The sequence below is a fragment of the Elephas maximus genome, chromosome 25 (assembly GCF_024166365.1).
Source record: "Elephas maximus indicus isolate mEleMax1 chromosome 25, mEleMax1 primary haplotype, whole genome shotgun sequence".
Taxonomy (NCBI): Eukaryota; Metazoa; Chordata; class Mammalia; order Proboscidea; family Elephantidae; genus Elephas; species Elephas maximus.
In genome coordinates, this window is record NC_064843.1 from 41415390 (window position 1) to 41442272 (window position 26883).

At 50.1% G+C, this 26883-nt stretch overlaps 2 protein-coding genes across 4 annotated transcripts; one reads left to right on the forward strand and one right to left on the reverse strand.

The window, feature by feature from the left end:
* Window positions 1-1436: 1436 nt before the first annotated feature.
* Window positions 1437-6406, reverse strand: PCED1A (PC-esterase domain containing 1A). Of its 2 annotated transcripts, none has more exons than XM_049869529.1 (8): window positions 6315-6406; window positions 5864-6008; window positions 5328-5407; window positions 4981-5219; window positions 4717-4867; window positions 4365-4611; window positions 2124-2393; window positions 1437-1840 (listed from the first exon to the last, which is right to left on the reverse strand). In XM_049869529.1, exons 2-8 carry the CDS (start codon window positions 5985-5987, stop codon window positions 1593-1595), a joined length of 1359 nt encoding a protein of 452 aa, XP_049725486.1. In that variant the 5' UTR covers window positions 5988-6008; window positions 6315-6406; the 3' UTR covers window positions 1437-1592. The 2 variants fall into 2 exon arrangements, with proteins under 2 accessions (XP_049725486.1, XP_049725485.1); XM_049869528.1 differs by having other exon boundaries at window positions 4365-4632.
* A 449-nt stretch (window positions 6407-6855) lies between these two features.
* VPS16 (VPS16 core subunit of CORVET and HOPS complexes) lies at window positions 6856-26771 on the forward strand. 2 transcript variants are annotated; one of them, XM_049869512.1, is made up of 24 exons: window positions 6856-6938; window positions 20214-20302; window positions 20492-20589; window positions 20677-20805; window positions 20878-21022; window positions 21149-21264; window positions 21367-21489; window positions 21614-21669; window positions 21973-22062; window positions 22163-22257; window positions 22399-22475; window positions 22945-23076; window positions 23171-23298; window positions 23432-23467; window positions 23641-23749; window positions 23912-24046; window positions 24144-24252; window positions 24343-24440; window positions 24524-24631; window positions 24948-25025; window positions 25119-25288; window positions 25369-25465; window positions 26252-26355; window positions 26465-26771. In XM_049869512.1, exons 1-24 carry the CDS (start codon window positions 6886-6888, stop codon window positions 26607-26609), a joined length of 2520 nt encoding a protein of 839 aa, XP_049725469.1. In that variant the 5' UTR covers window positions 6856-6885; the 3' UTR covers window positions 26610-26771. The 2 variants fall into 2 exon arrangements, with proteins under 2 accessions (XP_049725469.1, XP_049725470.1); XM_049869513.1 differs by lacking the exon at window positions 6856-6938 and adding an exon at window positions 6952-7121.
* Window positions 26772-26883: the final 112 nt, after the last annotated feature.

Here is a 26883-nt window from a genome sequence, read left to right on the forward strand (position 1 = left end):
ACAGAGCAGAACTGTCCCACAGGTTTCCAAGGCTGTAATCTTTATGGAAGTAGACTGCCACATCTTTTTCCTGAAGAGTGGCTGGTGGGTTCGAATGGCTGACTTTTCAGTTAGCAGTTGAGTGCTTAACCACTGGCCACCAGGGCTCCTTTCCCCAGTACTAGTGTGTGTTAATAGCTTCTGTTATGGACTGTATTATGTCCCCTCAAAATATGTTGCAAATCCTAACCTCTATGCCTGTGGTTATAATCCTGTTTGGGAATGGGCTGTCTTTGTTATGTTAATAAGGTAGGCTTAGCGTAAGGCGTATCTTGAATCAATCTCTTTTGAGATATAAAAAAGATTAGGACAAGCGAGCAAGCAGAGACATGGGGAAGACATACGTCAAGCCACCTGAAGACTGCCTAGAAGCAGAAGCTCTGAGACAAAAACCTTTTTCCAGAGCCAACAGAGAGAGCTGGCACGCTGAATTTGGACTTTTAGCCTCCTAAATCGTGAGAAAATAAATTTGTTTGTTAAAACATTCCACTTGTGGCATTTCTGTTATAGCCGCCCTAGATAACTGAGACAGCTTCCTTTCATTTGTATTTTGTAGATTGCTACCAAGGATCGACATTTTTCCAGTCTATTTCTCACTCCTTTTACGTGAGGTTATCTGCCTCTTGCCAAGGTAAATAAATTCTCAGTAACAAGTACAAAGAGTCAATGCAAAACATCTGCATCCCTTTCTTCCTCTTCTCCTTCAAAATTCTTTGATGGGTCCCTGTTACCTTATTTCCTGCCCCACTCTGACCAAACACACCACTCTTGATGCTCTTCGTAGGGTCTCAAACCTAGGGTCAGGACCACTCCTCAAATCCCAAGCCCCTTGCCCACCTTGCCTTTCCCAAATCCCTTAGGCACGGATTCTCCTTTCCAAGGAACTTGTGTCCCTTACCTCATGTACCGCCTCCCCTCAAAGCCTGGTTTTCACTTTGCTCCCCTTGCATGTTATACCTATTAATGAGTTTCTTATGTGTCTTCCACTTGACTTGGGAGCTTGTTTAGTTCCAAATACTTATTAAGCATCTACTATGTGCCAAGAATTGTGCAAAACAAGGTATGTGTCTATGTCCAGGTGTAGGTGAACGATGAATGTAAAAATGAGCACGAGATTGGAAGATATAAGAACTAGCCTGATCTGAAATTCCATATAAAGGGCCAACAATTTCAATTCAGCCCTTCATTTTTCCCAACCCCAAAGAGCTGCTGACAATTGAAGATCCTTCCAATTGCTTTGTTAAGCACACATATGTTCTAGTGACTGTGGAAATGGGTGAGACAGCAGGAAGGACCCATTCAATGGTTTCTAAATACTGAGAAGCCAAAGGTCCAGGGCTGGGAAGAGCCCAGAAGAAGCCTCCCCAAATCTAAGACTGTGGTTTGGGAGATCCACTCCCTTACACAGGAAGATGTCACTCCGTTCTTCCATGCCTTTATTGGTGACAGCGATGGACAAGAATAACACTGGGCACAGCAGACACCCTGCCCCAGCACATGGGATGCCAGGCAGGCCCTGCAGGGCCACTGACAAATCCAGCCCAAATTCCAGTCTACCCAAGCCATGTCCCTGAATGGGCAGGAGGCCGTCCATCCGGTTTGTGTGTGTGGATCAGTCTGTCTGAGTGTCTGAGCCGCTGCCTGCAAGGCCCCCCCATTCTTGGCATAGGGTAGGGGCCATTGGGAATACAGCGTGGCATCCCCCGGTGCACCACTGGGCCCCGGTGCTGACCATAGGGGACAGGGCTGGGGACTGGAGGTGGCAGAGGACCAGGCACAAAGTTCACTCCAGGGCCACATCCTACAAAAGAACCAGCTGTTATCCGAGTGGGCTTCCGGCCAGTTTCCCTGGGCTTCAGTTCCCCATCTGCACAATGAGGATACTACTTCCCCTACTCCAGGTACTGTGAGGGTCAGTGAGCTGATTGCGGTTCCAGACTCAGGAGACTGCTGTGACCAAACCCAATCCTGGGTGCACAACGGTCTACACAACTCTCAGCCTAGCCGGACACAGGAGGCTGGGCTCGGAAGAGGTGTAAGGGGAGGTTAGGAGGGGCATGAAGAGAGGCTGCAGAAGCACCTACCTAAGTGGGTTGGCGTCGAGAAGTCCTCCACTGGATTATAACTGAAGAATTCATGGGGTGGGAAGGGCTGGCCTGGGAAAAAAGGGGTATCCTGGGGCAGTGGTGGGAACAAGGGAGGCGGTGAAGGCTGAGGAAGGGGGTAGGGAAAGGGCATGGGAGGAGGCAAGGGAGAGGGCAGGGGTGGGCGTAGCTGCTCCCCGACGTCTGGGGGCTGCCTGTGGATTCCCTGGAACGGATGGTCCATCTCTGGCCTGTCCTCAATCCACGGGTCTAGGAATGGGATGGTTGTTTTAGGCAGGTTTGGCAAGCCAGGCTGCCCCAAACTGTGGCCATCGTACTTCCAAACCTCTTGGAGAACAGGCCTACTGGGTGGGAACACCCTCTTCTTTCTACCATTTTCCTTTTTTCCTCTCATTTCAGGCCAAGCCCAAGGGGTGTTTCTCCTTTCTTGCCTCTCTGAATGGTCAGTGGATCTACCTTTGTTCTGACCTCATGCTCTATTCCAGAGATTACTCCCTGTTTCCCATCTCCTGTATCTTTAGCTTTCTTCTTTTCCCAGCTCCTTCCCACGGGTCAATACATCAACTTGATGTCTTCCCTCTTAAAAAAATAATAAGATCCTGTCCCTCCTTTTCCTACTAGTCAGTGTCCCCTTTTCCTTCCAAACTTCCACAAACTACATTTGGCCCAGCTTCCATTCCCTCACTGCTTCTTTTAACCCTTCTCCATGCCCTCAACACTTCCTACTAAGTGTAATCAAGTTTAACTTCCCACCAGTCCTGTGATACAGCCAATAGTCTCTGCCCTCTCTTAAAGGGCCTCCACCCTTAGCTACTTTTGTTTCCTGTGTTGGCCCTTCTTCCCTCCCAACTCCAAATTGTGACCACTTTTCTGCTCCCTCCTTGACAGTTCACACTGGAGCCTTCAGCTTCAATCACTCTGCACAATACTGTGGACTCCAAATCTGTCTCCAACTTCGTATTTCCACAGGATCTCAGACAGACCTGTACTAACCAAGCTCACCGACTCATCCTCCCACCTGAAATCAACTCTTCCTGCTGGCATCCCTATTTCTGCAGCTCCAAAACTTCAGTTCAAAACTGGATTTAGAAGACCTGAGTTACCACAAAGTAGCCTCGTAACCTTTAGAGCACCCCTTCCCTTTGCCAGAATCAATTCTCTCATCTAAAAAACAAGAACGTTGACCCACTATATAATCAAAGTCCTAACTCACCTCTCTGATGCTGCTACTCCTGGCTACCAAATCCTAGAGAGTCCATCTCTGTGATGCTCCTGGCCCCTGTGGCCCCCACACCCTCAGCTTATCCTGTAGGTGCTATGTGCAAAGAAATGATGCTAGGCATGGGGGTGAGGGGATCAACAACTGAAGCAGGAACCTTGCCCTGTGGACTTCATCCAGGGGAGAAGCAGACATGGAAACAATCAGGCATGTGCCCTTTGTGGGCATGCTGGGACTGAGGCTGGCAAGGAAACACATTTTCTACAGCAGATGGCATTATAACTGTGATGTGATGGGCAGCATCACCTCGAAATGGGCAGGAGGTGTGAGATGGGGTGGGGCCCAGCATTCCAGACTCAGAAGCCTCCACCAACAACCCAGAGATGGGGCCGGAGGACAGTTGCCCCAAGCTGTACTCAGCTACACTGGGACCCTGAAGCTGAGCTGGGGAGTCTGTGGAATGCTGTTCATTCAGCCCGGCCCCATCAGACTGATGGTCTCAAAGCACCCGTAGTATAGGTCACGTTACTTCTCTGCTCAAAAGCCCCCCTACCCCTTGCACTGCCTTCCTCTCCACAGCCAAGGGATTTCCCTGCTTCTGCCACACATTGCCTGGATTACCGTCCTCTATTTCTGTCTTTGGGTTATTTCTGTCTTAGCACCCTAACACCCATGCCTAGCTAGAAGTACTCCCCTTTCTTTCCTGTTCATCCATAAGGTAGGGCTCTTTTGACGCATCGCCTCGTGTGATCAACGCTTGTACGTACTCATTCACATACGTGGAGACTGCTATATGGCCAGACCAGAAAAAATGGAACTCAGACTGGATCTAACCTTTCCCAGGAATTAAGGAAAGAGCACTCAGGGGCTGCAACAGTCCTCCCAGGGGCCCCTACTCCTCATGAGAGTAACTCAGGACCTCTGCCCTGTTTCAGTTTTAAGACCTGTACTCTTGGGGCCCTCTCTGCAGCACGACCCTCCCGCCTTGTGGCAAGGCTCACCAGGGTGATGGTCCCGCTTGGGCAGCTCCACGCCCCAGGCGTCAGCCACGTGGGTCAAAAGCAGGTGTGAGAGGTGGCGGTGGGCATGCTGGTCCCAGTGGACACCGTCCCGGTGACGGTGCCGTACTGCATGCCGGAAATGAAAGTGGAGGTCCAGGACGTCGAAACAGTGGTCCCCGGCCAGTGTGGCACTATAGAAGTTCCCTTCAACTACATCTCGCCGCAGAGAGCCCGCCAGAGGCTGGAGCTGAGTGAGGAAGTGCAGCGTCTAAGAGCAGAACGAAGCAGGGTCGGGAGGGAGGGTCCCCTACCCATCAGCCAGCTGCCCCCTCCCAAAGCCCTGGTCACTTGCCTCTGGCAGGAGGAAGCCCCCAGTGACACGCTCCCCCAGAGGCATTGCCATATTCCAAACCAGCAGGCAGGAGTCTGGCAACACCTGGTCCATGCGCACGAATACCCGCTCCAGGTTCTCCCGGTAGCTCTCCATGGAGCAGCGACCATACCTGTGGGGCAGCACACAGGGTGGGCAAAAGCACAGGGGTGGGCGGTGTTGTAGCCACACCTCTACCTTCCCACCCCCCCCCACAGTTATCTCCCACCTCTCCCAACCCCCAACCTGGAGAGATCCCAGAGGCAGGAGTTGATGATCACCAGGTCCGGGGTAGGCCCATATGTCAGCTCCTCCAGGACATCCTCTAGGTACTCGGAGTAAACGCGGGTGAGGAAGTAGAAGCGCACAAGGTGGTGGCCGGAACCAGAGCAGAACTGGCGGACCTCTCGGTACTGTGTTCCGTTGTGCAGTTCGCCCAGCTGGCCCCCAGCCACCAGCTGGTCCTGTTCAAAGCTGAGCTCTCCCTGCCCACCCCCCCACCCAGCTGGTCAGACCCATGCCAGGGAGGAAGACCCTGTCGGGCAAAGGTTTATACCCACCCACCACTGCCATGGCCACCAAGCTTTCCTCACCTTGGCTTTCAGCTGGGCTGCCGTGAGCAATGAGTCTTTCTGGAGCAGCAGCACCAGGTCCTTATACACAGCCCGCTGGACTACATGAAGGCAGAGATCACAGGCTGAGGCAAACATCACCCTACTGCAGCTCTTTCAAGTCCAGGCCGCCCATCCTCCCAGGACTGCAGCTCCCTAACCCCAACTCTGTGGACTGTTTACACAAAGGTATGAGAAAAGGTGTGGTTAAAAAGTCCTGCGCTGCCTCTGTTCCTTCCAACTCTACCTCACCTCACCCGCAATTCGGTATATACTGACCCAAAATCATCTGGCAGAAATCAGCCAAATCACCACAGAGACAGGCAACACTATTCACTAGTTTTGCTAGGACACCTGTGGACCGTGTGTAGGCTCAGAAAAAGAATAAAAGCCTGCTAGACTATGACAGACTAAGGGCTGGACAGAAACTTTGAGATGAAGATGAAAAGGTCCAGATATAGACGATGAACACATGGCGGGTGCATGACTGGGAAAAATGATCCTAGACGGGCACTCACTGGAGTCCCCCAAGATGACGACGAACTTGTTGTGTAGCAGCTGTTGGACTTCCGAGGCCTGGAGATGGACCATGGCGCTTGGCAGCGGGCAGCGAGGCTCCTCGTTCTCCAGACAGAAGACCATGCCGCTGCCGACAACGATGGGCTGCAGGGAGAGGCCCCTAAGCCACGTGAGTGTTGGGACTCAGGACAGGGTGGCCCCAGGGCCCGCTCTGGATAAAGACGACCTGCCCGGGGCCCCTCCCGGGCTGCCCAGAGCTACAGGGAGGATGTGGTGGCAGCAATATGGGGCCCATAACGGTGCTGGCCTTGCCTACACTTGGCACAGAGAGTGGGGGTCGCCCGGTGGCGCCTCCGAGGGACTGAGGCACTTCCCGCGCGGCGCCGCCCTGCGCCTGGCCACGTGCCCGCCGCCAGCCCGCGCATGCGCGCGCCCGAAGGCGCCAATTACCGAGTCCCGGGCCTCCGCGCCGGTCACCGGCGAGCGAGGCAAGCCCCCGCGCCTCGCGCCTCGCCAGGCTCCTGGCTAAGCCTCATGTTCCTGCGCCCCAGGAGGCCAGCCGGTTCTGCAAAGCCCCCGCCCCGCGGAGCCCGTGCGTCCCGATTAGCCGTCGGTGCGCAGCCCGTTGCCCAGCGCTCTCCATGCATGCGTCTCGGCGGCCCCGACGGCGCCTCGGGCCTCAGATTGCGCACCCTGAGCGGCAGTGCTCACGGCTCCCACTTCCGGTCACCCATGTCCCTCCCTGCGCGACCCCCAACGCCCGACGGGACGGGAAGATGACAGGGATGGCTGCAGCGAGGGAGGAGGAGCCAGGGCCTGGCCCAACCGGGCAGGCTAGAGCTCCGGAGTGCAGGTTAGGGGCGCGGCGGCGGCCGTGCGCGGCTGCCCACAGTGGTGATGGCGGCGGCGGCGACCTCGACACGTGAATCAGTCGGGCGGAAGCGGAAGCGGAAGCCCGGATCCAGAGCCCGCGGGAGGCGAGCGTACCTTCTACGCTGCCCAGCGGTCTCCTGGGCCAGCCATGGACTGCTACACGGCGAACTGGAACCCGCTCGGGGACTCTGCCTTTTACCGGTGAGCCGCCCCGTCCGCCCACCGCCCGGCTTACCCCGCTCGCCCGCCGGCTCGTCACTACAGGCGCTGGGGGCTGCCCCACGCTGGCTTTCCCCACAGCTGCTGAGATCCCGGCACTCGCAGAGCGCAGACTCCTGTGGGATAGGAGCCGGGCCTTCCCCTCCTGCAGATAAGGAAAATGAGGCAAGCACGGTGGTCACAAGTAGGGGCAGAGCCCAATACCGAAGCCCAGGTCTGTCAGCCTCCGGAAGGATGCTCAGATCACGTTGAGGGTGGCCGCCCACGGGTGACAGCGAGTGCCCAGTCTCCTGCCGGGAAGTGATGTTGAATTCAGACCACAGGAGCTCTTCGAGGGGCGGGAGCGCACCGGTTGGGAGAAAGAAGCAAGTCGTCAGTGAATCTAGGTGTAGCGTGAGTGAAGACCCTCGGCCAGGGGCAGCCCTTCCCTGAGAGTCTTAGACCACAGATCTTTTGAAAGTGTAAACCGATCGCATCGTTACCCTGATTAGGATTTTTCAGTGGTTTCCGTTCTTTGTAGGAAAAAGTACAGGCTCCTTGTGAAACATCTGTAAGTCGGCCCCTGTTTGTCTCTCCAACCTTATCTGTCCCTCTCCTACCCACAGAATACTTTGTGTTCTAGCTGCATGGAATTACAGTGTCCCCATACATCATGAGGAGCCAGGTGGCGCAGTGTTTAAGAGCCCCGGCTGTTAACCAGAAGGTCAGCAGTTTGAATCCACCAGCTGCTCCTTGGAAACCCTGTGGGGCAGCTCTGCTCTGTCCTCTAGGGCTGCTATGAGTCAGAGTTGGCTCCACGGCAGCAGGTTTGAGAATACATCATGATGTTTCAGGCTCCCTCTGTTTGCACCAGCCTGCAGTTCTCTCTGTGGGGACTGCCATTTCCTTCCTTATCTCACTGGAGAAGTCTTGCTCGTCCTTCAGGACTTAGTACAGGGAGTGTTCCTAAAACCTTCCTGATTCTCCCCAGTAGGGTCCACTGACTCCTTTGAGCCTCACTGGGCCCAGTGCACTGGTGTGTTATGTACAGTACCAAAACAAAAAACCAAACCTGTTGTCAACTCAGCAACCCTGTAGGACAGAGTAGAACTGCCACATGGGGCTTCCAAGGCTGTAATTTTTATGGGAACAGATTACCACATATTTCTCTTGCAGGGCAGCTGGTGGGTTCAAACCACTGACCTTTTGATTAGTAGTAGCTGAGTGCGTAACCACTGCACAACCAGGCCTCCTGTGTATGGCACAGTAGGGCAATTTCTTTTATTCTTATGAGTTTCTTTTGCCGAATCAAGCTCCTTGAGGGCTGAGACCATGTTGTTTCCATCTTATTATCCCCAAGGCATGTTTAGAACTGTGACTGCTATTTTCTCTCTTCACACTGACCACTCACTCCAGTCTGACCACACCATTCTCAGTGACATTGCTTGGCTCTCTGGAATGTTGGACAGAGATAAGCTCCCCCTTCTTTCCTAGAAATTGTATTTAATGTTTTCTTATGAAAAATTTCAAATGTGCAGTATAGTACAGAATAGTAGAATGAACACTGTATAGCCACCATCTAAACCAAAGAAAAACAAACCTGTTGCCAGTGACTCGATTCTGACTCATAAAAAAAAAAAACTTTTTTTTTTTTTTTTTTGAGTAAAACAGCCCCTTGGAAACCTCCAAGGAGGGGTTAGTGTGTTCGAACTGCCGACCTTTTGGTTAGCAGCCATAGCTCTTAAACACTGTGCTATCATTAGTAATAATAATTATTGTGTTGCTATAATTGCTTTAACTGTTTTGAAAGTTTGGGGAAAAAATTTAAGAAAAAATACAAATGTACGCAAACCTAGTGAAAGTAATTTGGTGAACATCCATGTACCCATCATCCAGTTTCAACAACCATCAGCATGTTGCCGGTCTTTTTTTGTCTTTCGCCCCACTTCCAACATATGTGCACAAGTGCACACACACGTGCACACACATACACATACACTTTTTTGGACTATTTTAAAACAAACCGAAACACTGTATCATTTCAATCATAAATACTTTTTCTGCTGTATTTTAAAGTAAGTTACCCATATAACGTTAACACGTCTGGCTTTTAAAAAAAATGACAAACTTCTTCTAAAACTACAATGCCATTTCACACCTAGCAAAATTAGCATTTAGTGCTATCAAACAACCAGTCCATATTACAGTTTCTCCAGTTGTCTTCAAAGTGTATTTTTAGAGCTGGTTTGTTCAAATCAAGACCCAAACAAGAATTAACTCGTTTGCTTACCTTTCCTAATTAATTCTCTTGTAAAGGTAGAATGTTAGTACCATCGTCACCTACCTTTCGTTTTCATGAGATTGACTTGAGGAGGCCAAATCACTTTCTGAACTTTTCCCCTTGCTTCCTTGAGGTGCTCATCCCTCTATTCTTTATTTTTCTCCATCATAGCCTGTATTTTCTTAAACTGGTTATAAGATCTAAAGACTCGGTTTGATTCAGATTAAACATTTTTTGGCAGAGATGCTTTGTAGGTGATGTTGTATCACATCAGGAGGCATCATTATAGCTCGTGGTCCCACTATCAGTGAAGCTGAGATTGACCAGTGGGTTCCGTTGGCAGTGGCCACATCCTTCCATTGTAAAGTCATATTTTTCCCCCTTTGGGACAAGCAGGTAATCCGTGGAGCACTACACTGGGTGTATCAGCCTGAGTCTAACTAGGAGACAAAAACCACACAGTGATTTAAATGGGACGTTTAACACAAAGAAGTATGAAGTGATGACAGAAGAGTAACTATAAGATGTAAGAAAACTCTATATGGTACCCTACAGCTGAGGGAGAGTACCCAAAGAAGGACAGACTTAGAAGGGAGGTCCCTTTTCCAAGGCTGGAGTTCAGACCTTGTTGGAGAAGCTGTAGTGAGAGAAATTTGCTACTTTACCTAAGTCAGAGTCACTGGGCAAGCAGGAAACAACCCTCCCAGGCAAAGATGGGACACAGGTGAGCCATAGCTGACAGCCAACCTTGTGAGCTTGCAAGCAGGAAATCAGGAGTATGTGGTGTCCATGTCAAAAGGGCAGCGGCATTGAGAGGACTGTGGGAGATAAACCTCTGGCGGGGAGAGGGGAGCAGGAGGGAGAGACACGCAAGCAAGAGGGAGTCCAGGTGCTAGTACAGGCAGGAGGTCTGGAGCGTAAAGTGTCCTTGTGGAAGGAGCCATGGGAAAATGGACACCAGTCCAGGCCAAGACTGTGAGGCCCCCATGGGATGGCATGTTCTGGATGCATTGTTGGGGCAGAGTACTACTTAATGTCCTTACACCCATACTACTGACAGACCGACTGACAGTGCTACTGCTGAAAGTAGCAGGAGAGCTCCTTCCTCTTGCAGTGTGACTCCAGCGCCCTCTACGGAGAACGTTTAACATTGTGCTTTCTGTAGAGCCCGACTCATGGTAACCCCATGCATAATGGAATGAACCTTGCCTGGTCCTGCACCACCTCCACGATCAGTTGCGAATCGAGTCTTTGTGATCTGTAGGATTTTCACTGACTTATTTTTGAAAGGAGATCTCCAGGCATTTCTTCCTAGTCCATTTAGTCTGGACACTCCACCAAAAACTATTCAGCATTATAGCAACGTGCAGACCTCCAGTGACAGATGGGTGGCTGCACACGAGGTGCACTGGCCAGGAATCAAACCCAGGTCTCCCACATGGAAGGCAAGATTCTACCACTGAACCATCTGTAAAACTAGTAGAGCATAGAGTATAAAAGGGTGAATTTGGAGCTGAGAGGCAATAAATTGATAACTGGCACAGTCCACCTTTTGGCTGTTCAGCTTCCACACGTACCCTTCTATGTACTTTTGAGCTCCCTTACATCAACAAAACAACTCTTGTTTTTTTTACATTGTACTTTAGTTGAAGGTTTACAGAGCAAACTAGCTTCTCATTAAGCCATTAACATACATATTGTTTTGTGACATTGGTTGCCAGCCCCATGACATGTCAACACTCTACCCTTCTCAAACTTAGGTTCCCCATTACCAGCTTTCCTGTCTCCTCCTGCTTTCTCGTCCTTGCCCCCGGGCTGGTGTGCCCATTTAGTCTTGTTTTGTTTTATGGGCCTGTTTAGTCTTTGGCTGAAGGGTGAACCTCAGGAGTGACTTCATTACTGAGCTAAAAGGGTGTCCAAGAGCCATACTCTCAGGGTTTCTCTTGTCTCTGTCACGCCAGTAAGTCTGGTCTTTTGTGTGTGTGTGTGTGTAAAAAAACAACTATTTTTGCTTAACGAGGTACTGTTATCTGTCTTTTAAGTGAAGAACTTTGCTTTTCCAAAATGAGAAGACTTACGGTTTCAACAATCCTTTATCTATCAAAGGTTATATTAATTACTTGTCAAATTTAGTCACAGTCCCACTGAATATTCTGTTCAGTGATTCAAAATAGGTAATATTCGGTTACCTAATGACTAAATTGTAAAGTTAACCTGCAGTAATTTCTGTATAAAATAAAAATAGGAAGGAGAGACAGTGGTGAATATATACAAATACACGCATTTAACAAGCTAGAGAAAATATCCAGAACTACAATAGTCTTTATTTCTGTAATTGGTCACGAGGTCATAGTTGATATCTCTGGCTTTCTTCTTCAACTGCCCATTCCATATTTCTTTTGCCCTCAGCCAAAACTTCTACTGCTCTGGGTTCTTTACCTGGTGGAGTGACTCAAACCTTCATTCTTCAGTTACCCTACTTTTTTTGGTTGCTGTAGTTTTTCCTTAACCTTTACTGCTGGGCATGGAAGTACTAAGAGGTACCCCAGAGAATCCCTTAACATAGTCCTTTTTGTCTCTGTTATGTGGCACCAACTCAGTTTCCCCCTGGTAGTCAGGATTAATCACTTCAGCCAGTAGATTAATTCCATTTTTTAATGCCTGTTGGTTCAGTGACATAAGGAGCCCAAAATGGTGAGGTGGCACAATTCATTGGAACCACTGTTGTCTCCTCTGGTGGAAGCATTCTCCCTTGGAGACTGAGCTGTCCACATCAGCACAGCTCAAAGTTATCAGGGACACTGGAAGCAGCATTTCTCTAAGTGGATTACTAGGTGTAATAGTGAGAGGACCCACTCCCCCTTCCACCCCTTGGCTCTGAGTCGCACGTGTTCTGACCGTGGAGGAGACGGTACCATATAATGGCCTCAGGTTCAAAACATAACTGCGTTCTGTAATACAGAACTCCGTTCTTTTAGGGTATCGTCTCCCAATTGGCTCCGTAACTGAGTCTGTAGTAAAACATCCCGTTTTTCATTTAAGCCAGACACTTATAGGTGATGAGGTGTATGGTAAGGCTGGTTGATTCCATGGTCATAAACCTATTGATGCACTTTCTTTGCTGTCAAATGAGACCCTTGACTAGATGCAGTCCTGTGCAGTATGGTGGGGTAGTAGATTCTGTAAGTCCATGGATAGTGGTGCTGACAAAAGCGTTGCAGGCAGGGAAGGCAGATTCCCACCCAGAATACTTATCTGTTCCAGTGAGCAGAAATCTTTGCCCTCTGCTTGATGGTAGAGGTCCATTGTGATCAACCAGCAGGGTAGTCCCCCCAGGAATGGTGCCGTATTGGGACCTTGTCTCTGCTGTTCTCAGGTTAGGCACTTAGCAGTAGTGTTGGCCATATCAGTCTTGGGGAGGGGACTCCCCTTCCAAGAGATCAACCCCAAGTGAGGTTATCACAGTATTTTCAAACAAAGGAAGTCTAGTTTGTTCAGACACAGGAGGGCGAGCTACTTCCACTGATAGAGAGGCCTAGAATTTCTTGGGGGACCCATATTGTTCATTTCCTTTGGGTCCAAATACATGTCCCCATTCCAAGCTTCAAGATCTTTTCTGATAAATGCCCTAACTTTCAGACGAGACTGTAGATTCAACTGTTGTAATTCAGCAACCCACACAATTAAATTTTGGGTTTAATTTCAGCAATATCAGCTGTGCAGTTATGGAAGCTCTGTGGCTCTCAGAGTGATAGGAGCTGAGAGTTAACAGACCTGAGCCTGTCATTTTCTCTGTATAAGTGTTCAAGTGTACACGAAAGAATTTGTTCCACTGATGGAATTGTAAAATGGTACAGCCACTGTGGAAAACATTTTGGCGGTTCCTCAAAAAGTTAAACATAGAATTACCATATGACCAGGAAATTTTACTCCTAGGTATATATGCAAAAGAATTGAAAGCAGGAACACAGATACTTACCGATATTCACTGCAGCACTATTCACAGTAGCCAAACGGTAGACACAGTCTAAACATCCATCAACAGATGAATGGATAAACAAAATGTATATACATGCAATAGGATATTATTCAGCCATTGAGAGAAATGAAGCTCATGCTACAACATGGACGAGCCTTGAAGACATAATATTTAGTGAAATAAATCAGTCACAAAAGGACAAATATCACATGATCCTACTTACATGAAATATCTAAAATAGGCAGATGTAAGACTGAAGGTTATTAGTGGTTACCAGGGAGGGGAGGAAGGGGAGAAGGAAGTATCCCCATTCCTTTGGGGGCACTGACTTTCTATTAAGGGTGATGGAAAAATTTGGAAATGGGTAGTGATGGTGGCTGCACAACATGGTGAAAGTAATTAATGCCACTAAATTGTACATGTAAAAAAGTTTGAAATGGCAATGTTTTGTTATATATTTATTTTGTCACAATAAAAAAAGAATCTATCCTATACCACCGTCCTTACAGTCATCATTACTACCATAACGGTCAAGTGCAGCAGCCATTCCCAAAGCATACGTTTCAGTTGACACTTCATCACCATAAACTATAACTGGTAGCTCGATTAATTGTGATCCATGTAATAGGTTAAGAGCATCCCAATTCCAGTTGACAGGAAGCTCAGTGCTACACTCAGGCCCAAGAGCATGACTAAACCAATCCCCAAATTCCATCTTCAGGGGTCTGTCTCCTGGCACCACTTCCTGTACCAGGGTGTAGCTGCAGCTCACTGGATGGCAGCGTTCACTGGTTTGCCTAGGCCAAAGTGAGCCCAGTTGCTGGGCAGTCAGGAAGCAACCCTCTGGGTGCAGGTAGAGGATACAGGTGAGCTCCATGGGTCATGGAGACCAGAGTCATGGAGAGTACAGAGGAAGTGGGGGTGCTGGTGTGGGCAGGAGGCCGGGATCACATGGTATCCGTAAGACAAGCCACAACCTGTGGCCGGGGGCACAGGGGTGCAGAGGGAGTCAGTGGATGCACTCTGAGGCAAAGGTGGGATAAAGTCAGTGGCTGGGCAGTTGGCACACAGAGGAAGTAGAGGCGCTGACATGGGCAGGAGGCAGAATCGTCATGTTTGTCGAGAGAGCCGCAGCAAGGTGATCACCAGTGCAAGCCGGGGGACTGAGGGACCATGCGTTCTGGGTCCATGGCTGGGCCAGAGTCCGACCAGATGTCCTCACACCCTTGCTTCTGACCAGTGTGCAACCGCTGAGAACAGCCAGAGTCCCTTTTTCCTGCAATATCCCTCCAGCGTCCTTTACCGAGGAAATTTAACATCGTGCTCAGTGTAACCGAGAAATACTTAAAGGAATAATGTCCATTACCACAGAGCATGTTTTGAAGGGTGAATTTGGAGCTGAGAGGCAATAAATTGTTAACTGGCCACTGGGTCTGTGTGAGTATCTATCTTCCCACCAAATTTTCATCCAATGGTCTTAGTAATAAAATGTCAAAGGAAAAGCATGTGGGTTGTAAAAAATTCAGATAATAAAGAAGAACATAGTATACAATTTTAAATCCTCTTATCTCCTTCCCCCATTCACCACCCTCCCCAGAGGTAACCGCTATTCCTGGCTTAGGGTGGAGGCCTCTGGGCTTTTTTCTATGTATTTACACACACTTGTATGATTATACATAAATATGCGTCTCAAAAACATGTTCAATTTTTTTATCACGTAAAGAGGTTCATACGTTTCATACTGTTCTGCAGCTTACTTTTAAAATTTAACATTATGTCTTAGAAATCATTGCATGCCAGTGTGTGCAGAGTTTTCTCATTAATGGCCACATAGTATTCCCCAGAAAGGGCAATAGTTTATTTAACCAGTCTTACTTGGATGGACATTTAAGGAAGCTTTTCCAGGGTTTTGTTTTTTTTTTTAACTATTTTAAACACGGCTGCAGTACATTCACACCTGTGTGCATTTGTGCAAGTAGCTTTATAAGTGAGAATATTAGGATGAAATTGCCAGGTCAAAGGGTGCGCCCATTTAGAAGTTAGATGGAACTTCACTGCCTTCTAGAAGGACCAGACCACTTCATACTTCCAGCAGTCTGTATGAAAGTGTTCGTTTTCCGCATCTTCAGCAACACTGGATGGTTTAGCCTTAAAAAATTTTTGCCATTCAGATGGCCAAAACATGAAAATGATTTTTTAATTCATATTTTCCTAGTCGTTAGGGATGTCTTTGACCTTTGACTATTTTTCAGATGTTTTGTTCCTATTGATTGGTGAAGGAGCTCTTTAAGTATTCTCTATATTAATCTTTTGTTACAAATGTTGCACATCTTTTCTCAGCTTTTATTTCATTTATTAATTTTTAACACAAATTTTAAATTTTTATATAATCTATCAGTTTTTTCGTTTATAATTTCTGGGTTTTGTGTCTAGCTCTGGAAAACCTTTTCAGATTCTTATCATTTTATAAATATCAGCTTATATTTTTCCAAGTTTTTTTGTTTTTAAATATTTTCGTATGAAATAGTATGCTATAGCCCCTGATCATTCTTTTGTTTTTTTTTCCCCTCCTTTTTTTTAGTTGTGGTGAAAATACATACCCAAAACATTCACCAGCATTACTTCCATATTTACAATTCCATGATATTGATGACATTTTTCATGTTGTGGCACCATTATCACTATCCTGTTCCAAAATGTTCCACCATTATTAACATAAACTCAGGTGCCCACAAACAAAAACTCCCCTTTCTCACTCCCTCCCATTCCTGGTAACCATTAATAATATTTGATTTCTACATATTTGCTTGTTCGTGACATTGTACAGTATTGGTCTTTTTGCGACTGACTTATTTCACTTAGCGTAATGTTTTCCAGGTTCACCCATGTCGTAGCATACATACATCAGGACTTCATATCTCCTCACCGCTGCATAATATTCCGTTGTATGTATATACCACATTTTGCTTATCCATTCATTTGTTGGTGGGCATTTAGGTTGTTTCTACTTTTTGGCTATTGTGAAAAGTGCTGCAATGGACATTGGTGTACAGGTTCCATTTGCATTCCTGTCTTCACTTCTAGGTATGTACTTAGGACTGGTATCGCTGGTTTTTTCATTAAAAAAAATTAGAGTCTTTTATTTCTAAGAACAGTATCCCTTTAACATACAAACTTTATTTTTTTAGCTCTTCTCAATGTCCTGGAGGAGAAATCTCCTTTTTTTTTTTTTAAATTGTGCTTCAAGTGAAAGTTTACAAATCAAGTCAATCTCTCATACAAAAATTTATATATACCTTGCTATGTACTCCTGATTGCTCTCCGCCTAATGAGACAGCACTCTCCTTACCTCCACACTCTCTTTTCATGTCCATTCGGCCAGCTTCTGACCCCTTCCACCCTCTCATCTCCCCTCCAGACAGGAGATGCGAACATAGTCTCATGTGTCTACTTGATCCAAGAAGCTCATTCTTCACCAGTATCGTTTTCTATCACATTGTCCAGTCTAATCCCTGTCTGAAGAGTTGGCTTTGGGAATGGTTCCTGTCTTGGGCTAACAGAGGCCTAGAGACCATGACCACCGGGGTCCTTCTAGTCTCGGTCAGACCATTAAGTCTGGTCTTTTTACGAGAATTTGGGGTCTGCATCCTGCTGCTCTCCTGCTCTCTCAGGGGTTCTCTGTTGTGTTCCCTGTCAGGATAGCCATGGGTTGTAGCTAGGCACCATCTAGCTCTCCTGGTCTCAGGCTGATGTAGTCTCTGGTTTATATGGCCCACAAACTTTTATTATGAGTATCCGTTAATATGGATTTAGAAATCAAAGTTTCATTCTCATCCTTACCCTCATCCATCCAATTCCACCCCTCCCCTACAAGATTTATTAGATTCTTTAAATCATTCCTGAGTTCCTTTTTTTCAAATGCAAGCAAATATGGCTATTCTTAGTTCTACTCCTTTTGATATAGAAGTCTTTAATTTTTATTTAGTCGTTGGTCTTTTTTCTGGGTGATTTCTGGTTTTTATATCATACTTAGAAATTGTACTTTAAGATGGTAAAAGTATCCAAGATTTTTTCTGATAGGGCTTTATTTTTTTAACATTTAAATCTTGAATCCCACCTGGGAAATATTTTATTGTAGAGATTTAGTAAGGAAGTAGTTTTGATTGATTCTTCCCATATAACTCATTGTCTCATTTCGGGTATCAATATGCACTGATTTGAAATGCCCCTTTTACTAAATGCAAAATTCCTGGGGCTTTTTCAGAACTGTGTCCACTTCCGTTGATCCATTTGCTTATTCATGTACCAAAACCACCGTTTGAGTTACCTCTGGCTGTATGTAGTATATTTGCTGTCTGATAGAGTTTAAGTATTCCCTTCTCATTTTTTTCAAGTAATTTTATTATTGTTATGATTAGGATCTTTTTAAAAGTTGTATTTCTAGTTGATTTTTGCCAGACTGTGGAAAATATATTGATTTATATTGATCACCCTACTGAGCTCTGATTTATTTTTTCATAGATTGCTTTGGATTTTCTAAGTAAACAATTAACGTTATTTGCAATTAGTAATGGTTTTACTCCTTCTGTAAAATATAAACCTTTTTTTTTTTTTTTAATCTTAAGTTATTTTGTCTAGAGCCCCGAGAATAAAGTCAAGTAGTGGATAATGGTGGCCATCTTCCTGCTGTTTAACAGAAAGGCCCTTGAAACGGTACTAGCTGAAATGCTCTCCTTGAACACGGTCCTCTCGTGGCATGCCGGAATAGTAGTGCCCACTCCTCTGTGTCCTTTACGTTTCCCCTTTCTCTACCTCTGAAAGTTGAAGGATGGCACGCATCAGACTTCCTAATGTGTCTCAGTCTCCTTTTCTTGTACAGCGTTCGCTCGCTCGCTCTCTCTCTCGTCTGTGCACATCTGACATTGCAGCCACCTCATGCCTGCTTGTCATTTCAGTTCGTAAGCTAAGCATTCACAGGTTGGCATCTCTCTCCCAAACTTCTGACTTACTGAAGAGCTCCTCTTGGATTACTTAGGCCCTGCAAACGCAGTACCTCTAAAACTGAGTTCATCGTATTTTCCTCGAGGATATCTGCTCCTCCTCCTGTGTTTCCTGGCTCAGTAAGCAGCACCACCAACTTTTATTGCTCTGTACTTAACATTGATCAGAAAATGCGGTCAAATGTGCCTTTAAACTATCACTGGGATTTTTGTACTTTCTCCCATCCCAAAGTACCAGTCCTGAATACCTATCTCAGCCAGATGCACAGCCTGTGTGATCACTGCTGCTTAGCCCCTCCCCTGCCCGCCCCACTCTCCACCTGCGCCCCCCCCCCGCCCCCGCTCATCTCCGTTCACTCTTCTCCCTGCAGCCAGGGTCATGCTGGCCCCGTGACAACACTACCATGCTCTCCACACCTTCCACAGGGCCTGGCAGGCACTGGCCTTTGCTGTTTCACCATCATGGCCAGGGCTCTAGCGGTCCTGGGTTCTTCCTCTTCGTCCAGGGATCACCTATTTCATATGGTTTTCTCTACCTGGAGCTCCCTTCTTCCCAGGTTTCTACCTCACTCATTCTTTCACAGCCTTCAGGTCTTGTAGAAAGCAGTGTCCAGTGTCTTTTTTCCCACCAGCAAAAAGAACTCTTCCTGAGGGCAGGGGTCACATCTGACATGTTCCTGTCTGCTCATAGTGCTGGGCTGGCACGAGGGTGTGGGCCTGTCAGTATGTGTGAGGTGGACGGGGATCTCTCTTCCCTAAACCCTGTCAGCTCTAGCCTAACCCTGAGCACACAGGCTTCAGTCACTCTCTAGATTTTTCATGGGTGCAATTGGCTGTGTGCCTTTGAATGAGCAGCTGCCTCTTGTGTGGTCCCTACGTGAGACTGGTCCAAGCCCCCAGCCTCCCCTCAGAGCCTGAGCTCACAGCATAGGCGTGGATGACTTGGGCCCTCTTGGCTGAGGCCAGGCTTTAACTTGAGCGTGCTCCTCATGGATCAGCCTTTTAATTAACCATCTAGAATTAACCAAATCCTCCACTGGGTCCATGGGCAGATTGAGGCTTTGAGGGAGGTCCCTAGTGGGGTTTAGGCCCTTTTAGACCAAGGAAGGGAATGTTAACAAGCATTGAATGGGACCCCTGGGTATAACGCCCAGAAATAGAAGACTCCCTGCCCCAAGAGACCCTCTTTCTCTCTTTTTTTAAATAATATGTTATCGTGTTTTCAGTGAAAGCTTACATGGCAATTAAGTTCCTGTTTAACACTTTCTACACAAATTATTTAGTAACATTGGTTATATTTTACACAACGTGTCAGTATTCTCTTTAATTCCATTATGTTTGATTCATTTCCAGCAATCTAGTTTCCCTGCCCTTTTACCTACTCATCTTTTCTTTAGGGTAATTGTTGGACCATTTGGTCTTATATAGATGGTTTTTTAAAAGAGTGCAGTACTCTCAAGTTGTATTCTTTATTTTGTGAACCACCAGGTTATTTAGCTAAAAAGTGACCACAGGGAATAGTTTCAGTTCAAGGTTTAGAGTATCTCAAAGCGATAGTTTTGGGGAGTCCTCCAGTCTCAACCAGTCCAGTAAGTCTGGACTTTTTAAGAATTTGAGTTCTGTTCCCCAGTTTTCTCCCATTCTATGAGGATCCAGAGCGACCCTCTCTAAGGTCACATTTCCTACCATTGTAGGCCTGAGCCAGCCACCCCACCCTAGTCCTGCCTCATTGTGTGCCCTGGGTATTGCCACACAGCCTGGCGGTCCTGGGAGCTCCTGCCATCCATGGGTACTTGCCCAAAGGGCCACATCTTCCCCTGCCAGTACCCACTCCTCCTTCACCTGCTGTCTGTAAGTGTGTAAATGGCTGGTCTGCCTAGCTGCCTAGTCATCACCCCTCCCACCTCTCCAGCTGCCCTGCAGAAGACAAGTGGAGGCTTCAGGGACTCTTGGGTCTCTCTGTGTCTGGGAGGCAGGGTCATGAGGAGGCTAATGTCCACTTGCCTCTGTGTGGGCAGGAAATATGAGCTGTACAGCATGGATTGGGACCTGAAGGAGGAACTCCGGGACTGCCTGGTGGCCGCTGCACCCTATGGAGGCCCCATTGGTATGTTGCTCTTCTGCCACCTTGTTCTCTGAGACCATGGGATGAACTCGAGGTCCTAGATTCCTTGGTGCTTTGCTGTCAGGGTGTTCTTGCTGATGTATGCCACCCCCTACTTACCCTGCCGAGATGCCTACTTCCCACGGAGTGGGCCTTGGGAGCTAGGTCGGACAGTTTCCTCTCAAACTGCAGCACTGCTGAGGAATCCCTGGCGGAAGGAGAAGGCTGCCAGTGTGCGACCAGTGCTCGAGATCTACTCAGCTTCTGGCATGCCTTTGGCCAGTCTGCTGGTGAGCACCCCCAGCCATCCCTGGGATTGGGGGCTGGGCAGGGATTCTCGCATTCCCCAGACAGTCCAGGAGCCTCTCTCTCTGCAGTGGAAGAGCGGGCCCGTTGTGTCCCTGGGCTGGTCAGCTGAGGAGGAGCTGCTCTGTGTGCAGGAAGACGGTGTAGTGCTGGTTTACGGGCTTCACGGTGACTTTCGGAGATCCTTCAGCATGGGCAATGTAGGGACCGTGGGGAAGGGAGGTGGGGTCTGTGACCCTGTGGCTCCCTCAACCCATAGTCCCTCTCCCCAGGAAGTACTCCAGAATCGGGTTCTGGATGCCCGTATTTTCCACACGGAGTTTGGTTCTGGGGTGGCCATCCTCACAGGAGCCCACCGCTTCACCCTCAGTGCCAATGTGGGCGACCTCAAGCTCCGTCGGATGCCAGAGGTGCCAGGTAAGCCCTGTGACACCCCTGAGATGGTGATCCATCCCCACAAGTATGCTCACACACTGTGGGACCCAGAGATGCAGAAGCTGTGGGCCCTGGCCATGCTGAGGTTGCCCCCTTCCTTGGCCACAGGCCTGCAGAGTGCACCCTCATGCTGGACCCCACTGTGCCAGGAGCGAGCAGCACACATCCTTCTGGCTGTGGGTCCTGAACTTTACCTCCTGGACCACACCACCTACTCCACAGTGGTAAGAGTGCTGAGGCGGGAGTGACATGGAGGAGCAGAGGGAGGCAATGCAGAGGGCTCTGAGAAGTCAGTGTACCTGGTGTCCTCCCTGGCCCTGCCTCAGACACCCCCTGGCCTGGTCTCAGGAGTGAGCAGCTTTCTGCAGATGGCAGTTTCTTTCACCTACCGGCACCTGGCACTCTTCACAGACACGGGCCACATCTGGATGGGCACAGCATCACTCAAGGTTCGACCCTGGCCAGCACAGGGATTCTGTGGTCAGGGAAGCTCTCTTGGGGCTAGGAGAGGGGCTTTTCAGTCAGGCTGGTGACTGTTGGGACAGGACTGTGACATTCCCCACGCCCTTCCAGGAGAAGCTGTGTGAGTTCAACTGCAACATCCGGGCCCCCCCAAAGCAGATGGTCTGGTGAGGCTGGGAGTGTTATGGTGGGGGTGGGGGTGGGACATAGCCTTGTTTCCTGGGACATCTTGATTCATCCTGTCTGCTGACCAAGCCAAGTGGAGCTTGGAACTGATCTTCTCTGCCACCCCACACTTGAGGGAAACTGTTGCCCTCCTGTGGGCCCCAGATATCCTGGGGAGCTGACAGGTCAGTCATACTGCCTTGTCCCAAGGCAGAGGGGGTATGAGCAGTGACATGGGAGACAGGGGAGTAGGGACAGTGTCCCACGTTGTGTCCCAGATGCGGGTGTGTGGTGGTGTCCCACAGGTGCAGCCGTCCTCGCAGCAAGGAGAGAGCCGTTGTGGTGGCCTGGGAAAGGCGGCTAATGGTGGTGGGTGATGCGCCCGAGAGCATCCAGTATCCTTGGAGGGTTGCCTGTGTGAGGTGGGAAGGGCAAGGGGGTGGTGCCTGCCCCAACCCCTCTCTGGGTAGTCTTGGGAACCTTGACCAAGCTCAGGTTTGTTCTGGATGAGGACTCATACCTGGTGCCTGAGCTCGACGGAGTCCGCATCTTCTCACACAGCACCCATGAGTTTCTGCATGAGGTTCCAGGTGAGGCCCTCACATGGGCACTATGTAATCTAGGCCAGGGGGCTCATTGGCAGCACAGCTGCTCAGGGCAGGGGTCCGAAGGCAGGATCAGGATGCTGAGGCGGGCTGAGGCCCCCACAACTCACTAACTTCCTCTCCCAGTGGCCAGTGAGGAGATCTTTAAAATTGCCTCGATGGCCCCTGGAGCACTGCTGTTGGAGGCCCAGAAGGAGTATGAGGTAAGGCCCCAGCCCTGGTCTTTTCTGCAAGCCCCAGGATGCTCTCTTTCCCCTTTCCCTTCCCCTTCCCCTGATTGGCCTAGCCTCCGTGCCCTTGCCTGGGCCTCTGTGGGCACAGCCAGGTGCCAGAGGGGTCCAGGCAACAGTGGCCTGGGCTGGGGAGGACCATCTTGGGTAGACTGAAAGGTCACAGTGTCCTCCATGTGGTGATGGGGAGGGGTAGGGCACCTCCACTGCCCCCAGCCCAGGCACAAGTCAGGACTGCTGTTGGGAAGTCTCAAGGCCCATCACATATAATTGTGGCTGATGTGGGGTGACGTCTGTGGGTCCCTCAGCCGAGGAGATGTGGGCTCTGGCCTGTGCAGCCCTCTAACCAGTCCATTTGAACCACAACCCAGAGGGGCTCGGGACCAGACTTGGGAGTGTCCTCTGTCATGATGCCCCATCCCTGCTGCCCTTTTCTTTCCAGAAAGAGAGCCAGAAGGCAGACGAGTACCTGCGGGAGATCCAGGAGCTGGGGCAGCTGACCCAGGCTGTGCAGCAGTGCATCGAGGCCGCAGGACACGAGAACCGGCCAGACATGCAGAAGAACCTGCTCAGGGTTGACCTGGAGGGCGGATGGGGGGGCTTGGTTAGGGGGCCTTGGACCTGGGGCAAGGGGAGTCTCCCTGCTATTGCCCTCTGACTCTTCACAGGCGGCCTCCTTCGGGAAGTGTTTCCTCGACAGATTTCCACCCGACAGCTTTGTGCGCATGTGTCAGGACCTGCGTGTGCTCAATGCCGTGCGGGACTTTCACATTGGCATCCCCCTCACCTACAGCCAGTATCCCTGAGCATCCTGGAAGGGTGTCTGCAGCCTGGGTGGCAGGGGAAGGGCCAGGGGCCAGGGATGCTGCCTGCAGGTCTATGGCAAATGGCTTCTCCTCCAGCTAGATCCTTAGCTGCGTAAAATACAGATACAAGCAGCTGACCATCCAGGTGCTGCTGGACAGGTACAGTAAGCTCAAGTGGGCAGGCATTGTGGCCTTTGGGGAGGAGTGCCTTGTCACTGCTCCTGATCCATCTCTCTGGGATTCAGGAGCCTGGGGCACAAGCCAGGGCCACTTGGCCCTCTGTTGCACCATCCCACCTCATTCCTTGTGCCCCTCTCCCCCTTGCCTACCAGGCTCGTGTCTCGGAGACTTTATCCCCTGGCCATCCAGATATGCGAGTACCTGCGTCTTCCTGAAGTGCAGGGCGTCAGCAGGATCCTGGCCCACTGGGCCTGCTATAAGGTAAGGATGTGGGTGGTGTCCAAGGGCATTTGGGGGTTTCTAGGCCACTGGTGAGGAATAGGAAATAGGAAGTGCAGAGCTGAAAGGGTGGGTCCTGATTAAGGGCCTTTGGGGTAGGGGTGAGATCCAGGTATGTCTGATCCACCCTTTCTCCCCCTGCAGGTACAACAGAAAGATGTGTCTGATGAGGATGTTGCTCGGGCCATTAACCAGAAACTTGGGGACACACCTGGTGTCTCCTACTCTGACATTGCTGCACGGGCCTATGGTTGTGGCCGCACAGAGCTGGCTATTAAGGTATGGGTGCCCAGCCCTCCCCAGACTCTGATGTGGAGGTTAGAGGCCCCTAGCGAGTTCCTTCTCTCTGTGCCTTCGTCTCCTCCCCACCCCACAGCTGCTGGAGTATGAACCACGCTCCGGGGAGCAGGTACCTCTTCTCCTAAAGATGAAAAGGAGCAAACTGGCACTGAGCAAGGCCATCGAGAGTGGTGACACTGACCTGGGTGAGCAGGGTTCGGATGAGGACAAGGCCAGGCCCCTAGCCTGAGCAAGAGGTGAGACTGAAGTTCCCACCCTACCTTATTGTCCTGTAGTGTTCACGGTGTTGCTGCACCTGAAGAACGAATTGAACCGCGGCGATTTCTTCATGACCCTTCGGAACCAGCCCATGGCCCTGAGTTTGTACCGACAGGTGGGTGTTGTGGGCCAGGGGGTATGGGGCCTCCTGAGCCCTTGAGTTGGCCTCACTGACTGATTGCCTGCTCTTGTCCCCAGTTCTGTAAGCACCAGGAACTAGAGACTCTGAAGGACCTTTACAATCAGGATGACAATCACCAGGAGCTGGGCAGCTTCCACATTCGGGCCAGCTACACTGTCGAGGAGGTCTGGGGTCCCCAGGGTGGGTGGGACCTGTGGGCTGGGGCAGTGGGTCTGGTTCCTTCACCAGGAATCTAGGCCTCTGTATTTGGTGCACACCCCCTCTTATCCTCACTGTTGAGAGTCTGAGAAGGAATGAGGCCAGGATGGGGGTTGGTCCCAGAGGACCTAGCCGTTCCACTAGGGACACAAAGCGGCGCACCCAGTGGATAAGGCTGCCCTGTGACCCCAGGGCACAGGAATTGGGGAGAAGGCCGTATTCCGGGCAGGGTGGGCCAGGTCCTGTGTGCTGTGGGCTCAGGCCTCCCTTTTTCCCTTGTAGCGTATTGAGGGGCGAGTAGCAGCTCTGCATATGGCAGCTGACGCCTTCTACAAAGCCAAGAATGAGTTTGCAGCCAAGGTTTGGCCCACCGTTTTCTAGAAACCTCCTCTCCTCTCCCAGTCTTTCCTCTTTATCCCTCGCATTCCCACCCTGCCTCATCCTGGTTCCCAGGCCACAGAAGATCAGATGCGGCTCCTGCGGCTGCAGCGGCGCCTAGAAGACGAGCTGGGGGGTCAGTTCCTAGACCTGTCTCTACACGACACAGTCACTACCCTCATCCTCGGTGGCCACAACAAGCGTGCAGAGCAGCTGGCACGTGACTTCCGTATCCCTGACAAGAGGTGGGTGAGGGCCCGGGCCCCATGCAGGTGCTGGGATTGCCTGCTCCCCTGCAGCAGCTCAAAGCCCGGCTTCCCCACAGGCTCTGGTGGCTGAAGCTGACGGCCCTGGCGCATCTGGACGACTGGGAGGAGCTGGAGAAGTTTTCTAAGAGCAAGAAATCACCCATCGGCTACCTGGTGAGGCAGGGGTCCTCCCTCCACCCCACCTCCGGCGAGGGTAGTCCTGGGGATGGGACAAGGTAGGGAAGGAGGGAAGATGGCCCATTCATGTGTCTGTTCAGCTAGCTGTCCCACAGAGTCAGGGAGAGCCCCCGTGTTCAGGGACAGACACCAGCCACTGTGCTGGGTGCACTGGAGGATTTGCCTAGGTCTGTCTGCAGATGGCAGGGTGAAGGAGACTGAGCTGCTCTTCCCACGGGAGACCACAGGGTGGGTCCTGTGTGGCAGGCAGGACGGTTGGAGACTACCTGCCTGAGGGAAGGTCTTGTTTGAGTGAAGGGTGCACCTGTGAGGCAGGAGGATGTTGAAGGGGTTTATTTTCTGTGGCAAGGTGTCCAGAGGTGTGGTGGGTAGGTGGGCAGGGGGAGGGGGTAAGGCAGCCATGAGAAAACACAGGCCTTGAGAGGGCAGGTGGCAGGAACCATCTATGTGAGGGGGTAGTGGTGGATGGTGGAGCAGAGGCTTGGAAATAATGGCTTCCAAGGCTTCAGGAGATCTTTGGTGTAGCTGTGGCTGTGCTGAGAATGTTGAGATCACACCTGCTGTCTGTGTAGGAGATTGTGTGTGTGTGAGAGAGAGAGAGGGAAGACGGGAGGGAGGGAGAAAAGGAAAGAGGAAGGCAGGCAAATACACGTAAGGCATATGAAACGTATATGGACAGTGTATCCATTGGGCTTTTGCTTATAAGAGAGAGGACAGGAGGACTGTGCCTTCTCTTCTCCACCCCCTCCCTCTCCTTCTAAGCCCTTTGTGGAGATCTGCATGAAGCAACACAACAAATACGAGGCCAAGAAGTACGCTTCCCGCGTGGGTCCTGAGCAGAAAGTCAAGGCCTTACTTCTTGTTGGGTATGTAGATCGAGGGCCCTGTGGGTACTGTGTGGCTGAGCCAGCGGGTTGACGAGAGGCAGGGTTGTGGGCAGCCGTGACACCATCTGCCCTCCTGCTCAAACCCCAGGGATGTGGCTCAGGCCGCAGACGTGGCCATCGAGCACCGAAACGAGGCTGAGCTGAGCCTCGTGTTGTCCCACTGCACTGGAGCCACGGATGGGGCCGCAGCTGACAAGATTCAGCGGGCCAGGGCACAAGCTCAGAAGAAGTGAGGAGCCAACCCCTCATGTTTCCCTGAGGCAGGGACTCCTCCCCTAGCCCTGGGGTTGACCACAGAGTCGCTGCTCATCTAGCTCCTCCCCCAGAGCAAAGCTTAGGAACTGGGGTGAGGTGGGAGTGGGAGACTGGTTGTAAATAAAGTTGGAATGCTTTGACGTGCTTATCTCACGCGGTCCAGCCTAAATGAACGCAAGCTCAAGGCAGAACCATCCAGACACCAGAGCAAAGCTGCTTGTGTTTGATTGTGCTGGGGATGGAGGGACTTTT

What these genes read in the sequence shown, in the direction of transcription:
- PCED1A (XM_049869528.1), bottom strand. Translation starts at nt 5,987, where the DNA reads ATGGTCTTCTGTCTGGAGAACGAGGAGCCTCGCTGCCCGCTGCCAAGC. An exon ending in TGCCTCTGGGATCTCTCCAG is followed by an intron (nt 4,868 to 4,980) that starts GTTGGGGGTTGG and finishes GCTGCCCCACAG; the next exon opens with GTATGGTCGCTGCTCCATGG. An exon ending in CTCGACGCCAACCCACTTAG is followed by an intron (nt 1,841 to 2,123) that starts GTAGGTGCTTCT and finishes GTTCTTTTGTAG; the next exon opens with GATGTGGCCCTGGAGTGAAC.
- VPS16 (XM_049869512.1), top strand. Translation starts at nt 6,886, where the DNA reads ATGGACTGCTACACGGCGAACTGGAACCCGCTCGGGGACTCTGCCTTT. An exon ending in TGCCTTTGGCCAGTCTGCTG is followed by an intron (nt 20,590 to 20,676) that starts GTGAGCACCCCC and finishes CTCTCTCTGCAG; the next exon opens with TGGAAGAGCGGGCCCGTTGT. An exon ending in GAGTGGTGACACTGACCTGG is followed by an intron (nt 24,253 to 24,342) that starts GTGAGCAGGGTT and finishes ATTGTCCTGTAG; the next exon opens with TGTTCACGGTGTTGCTGCAC.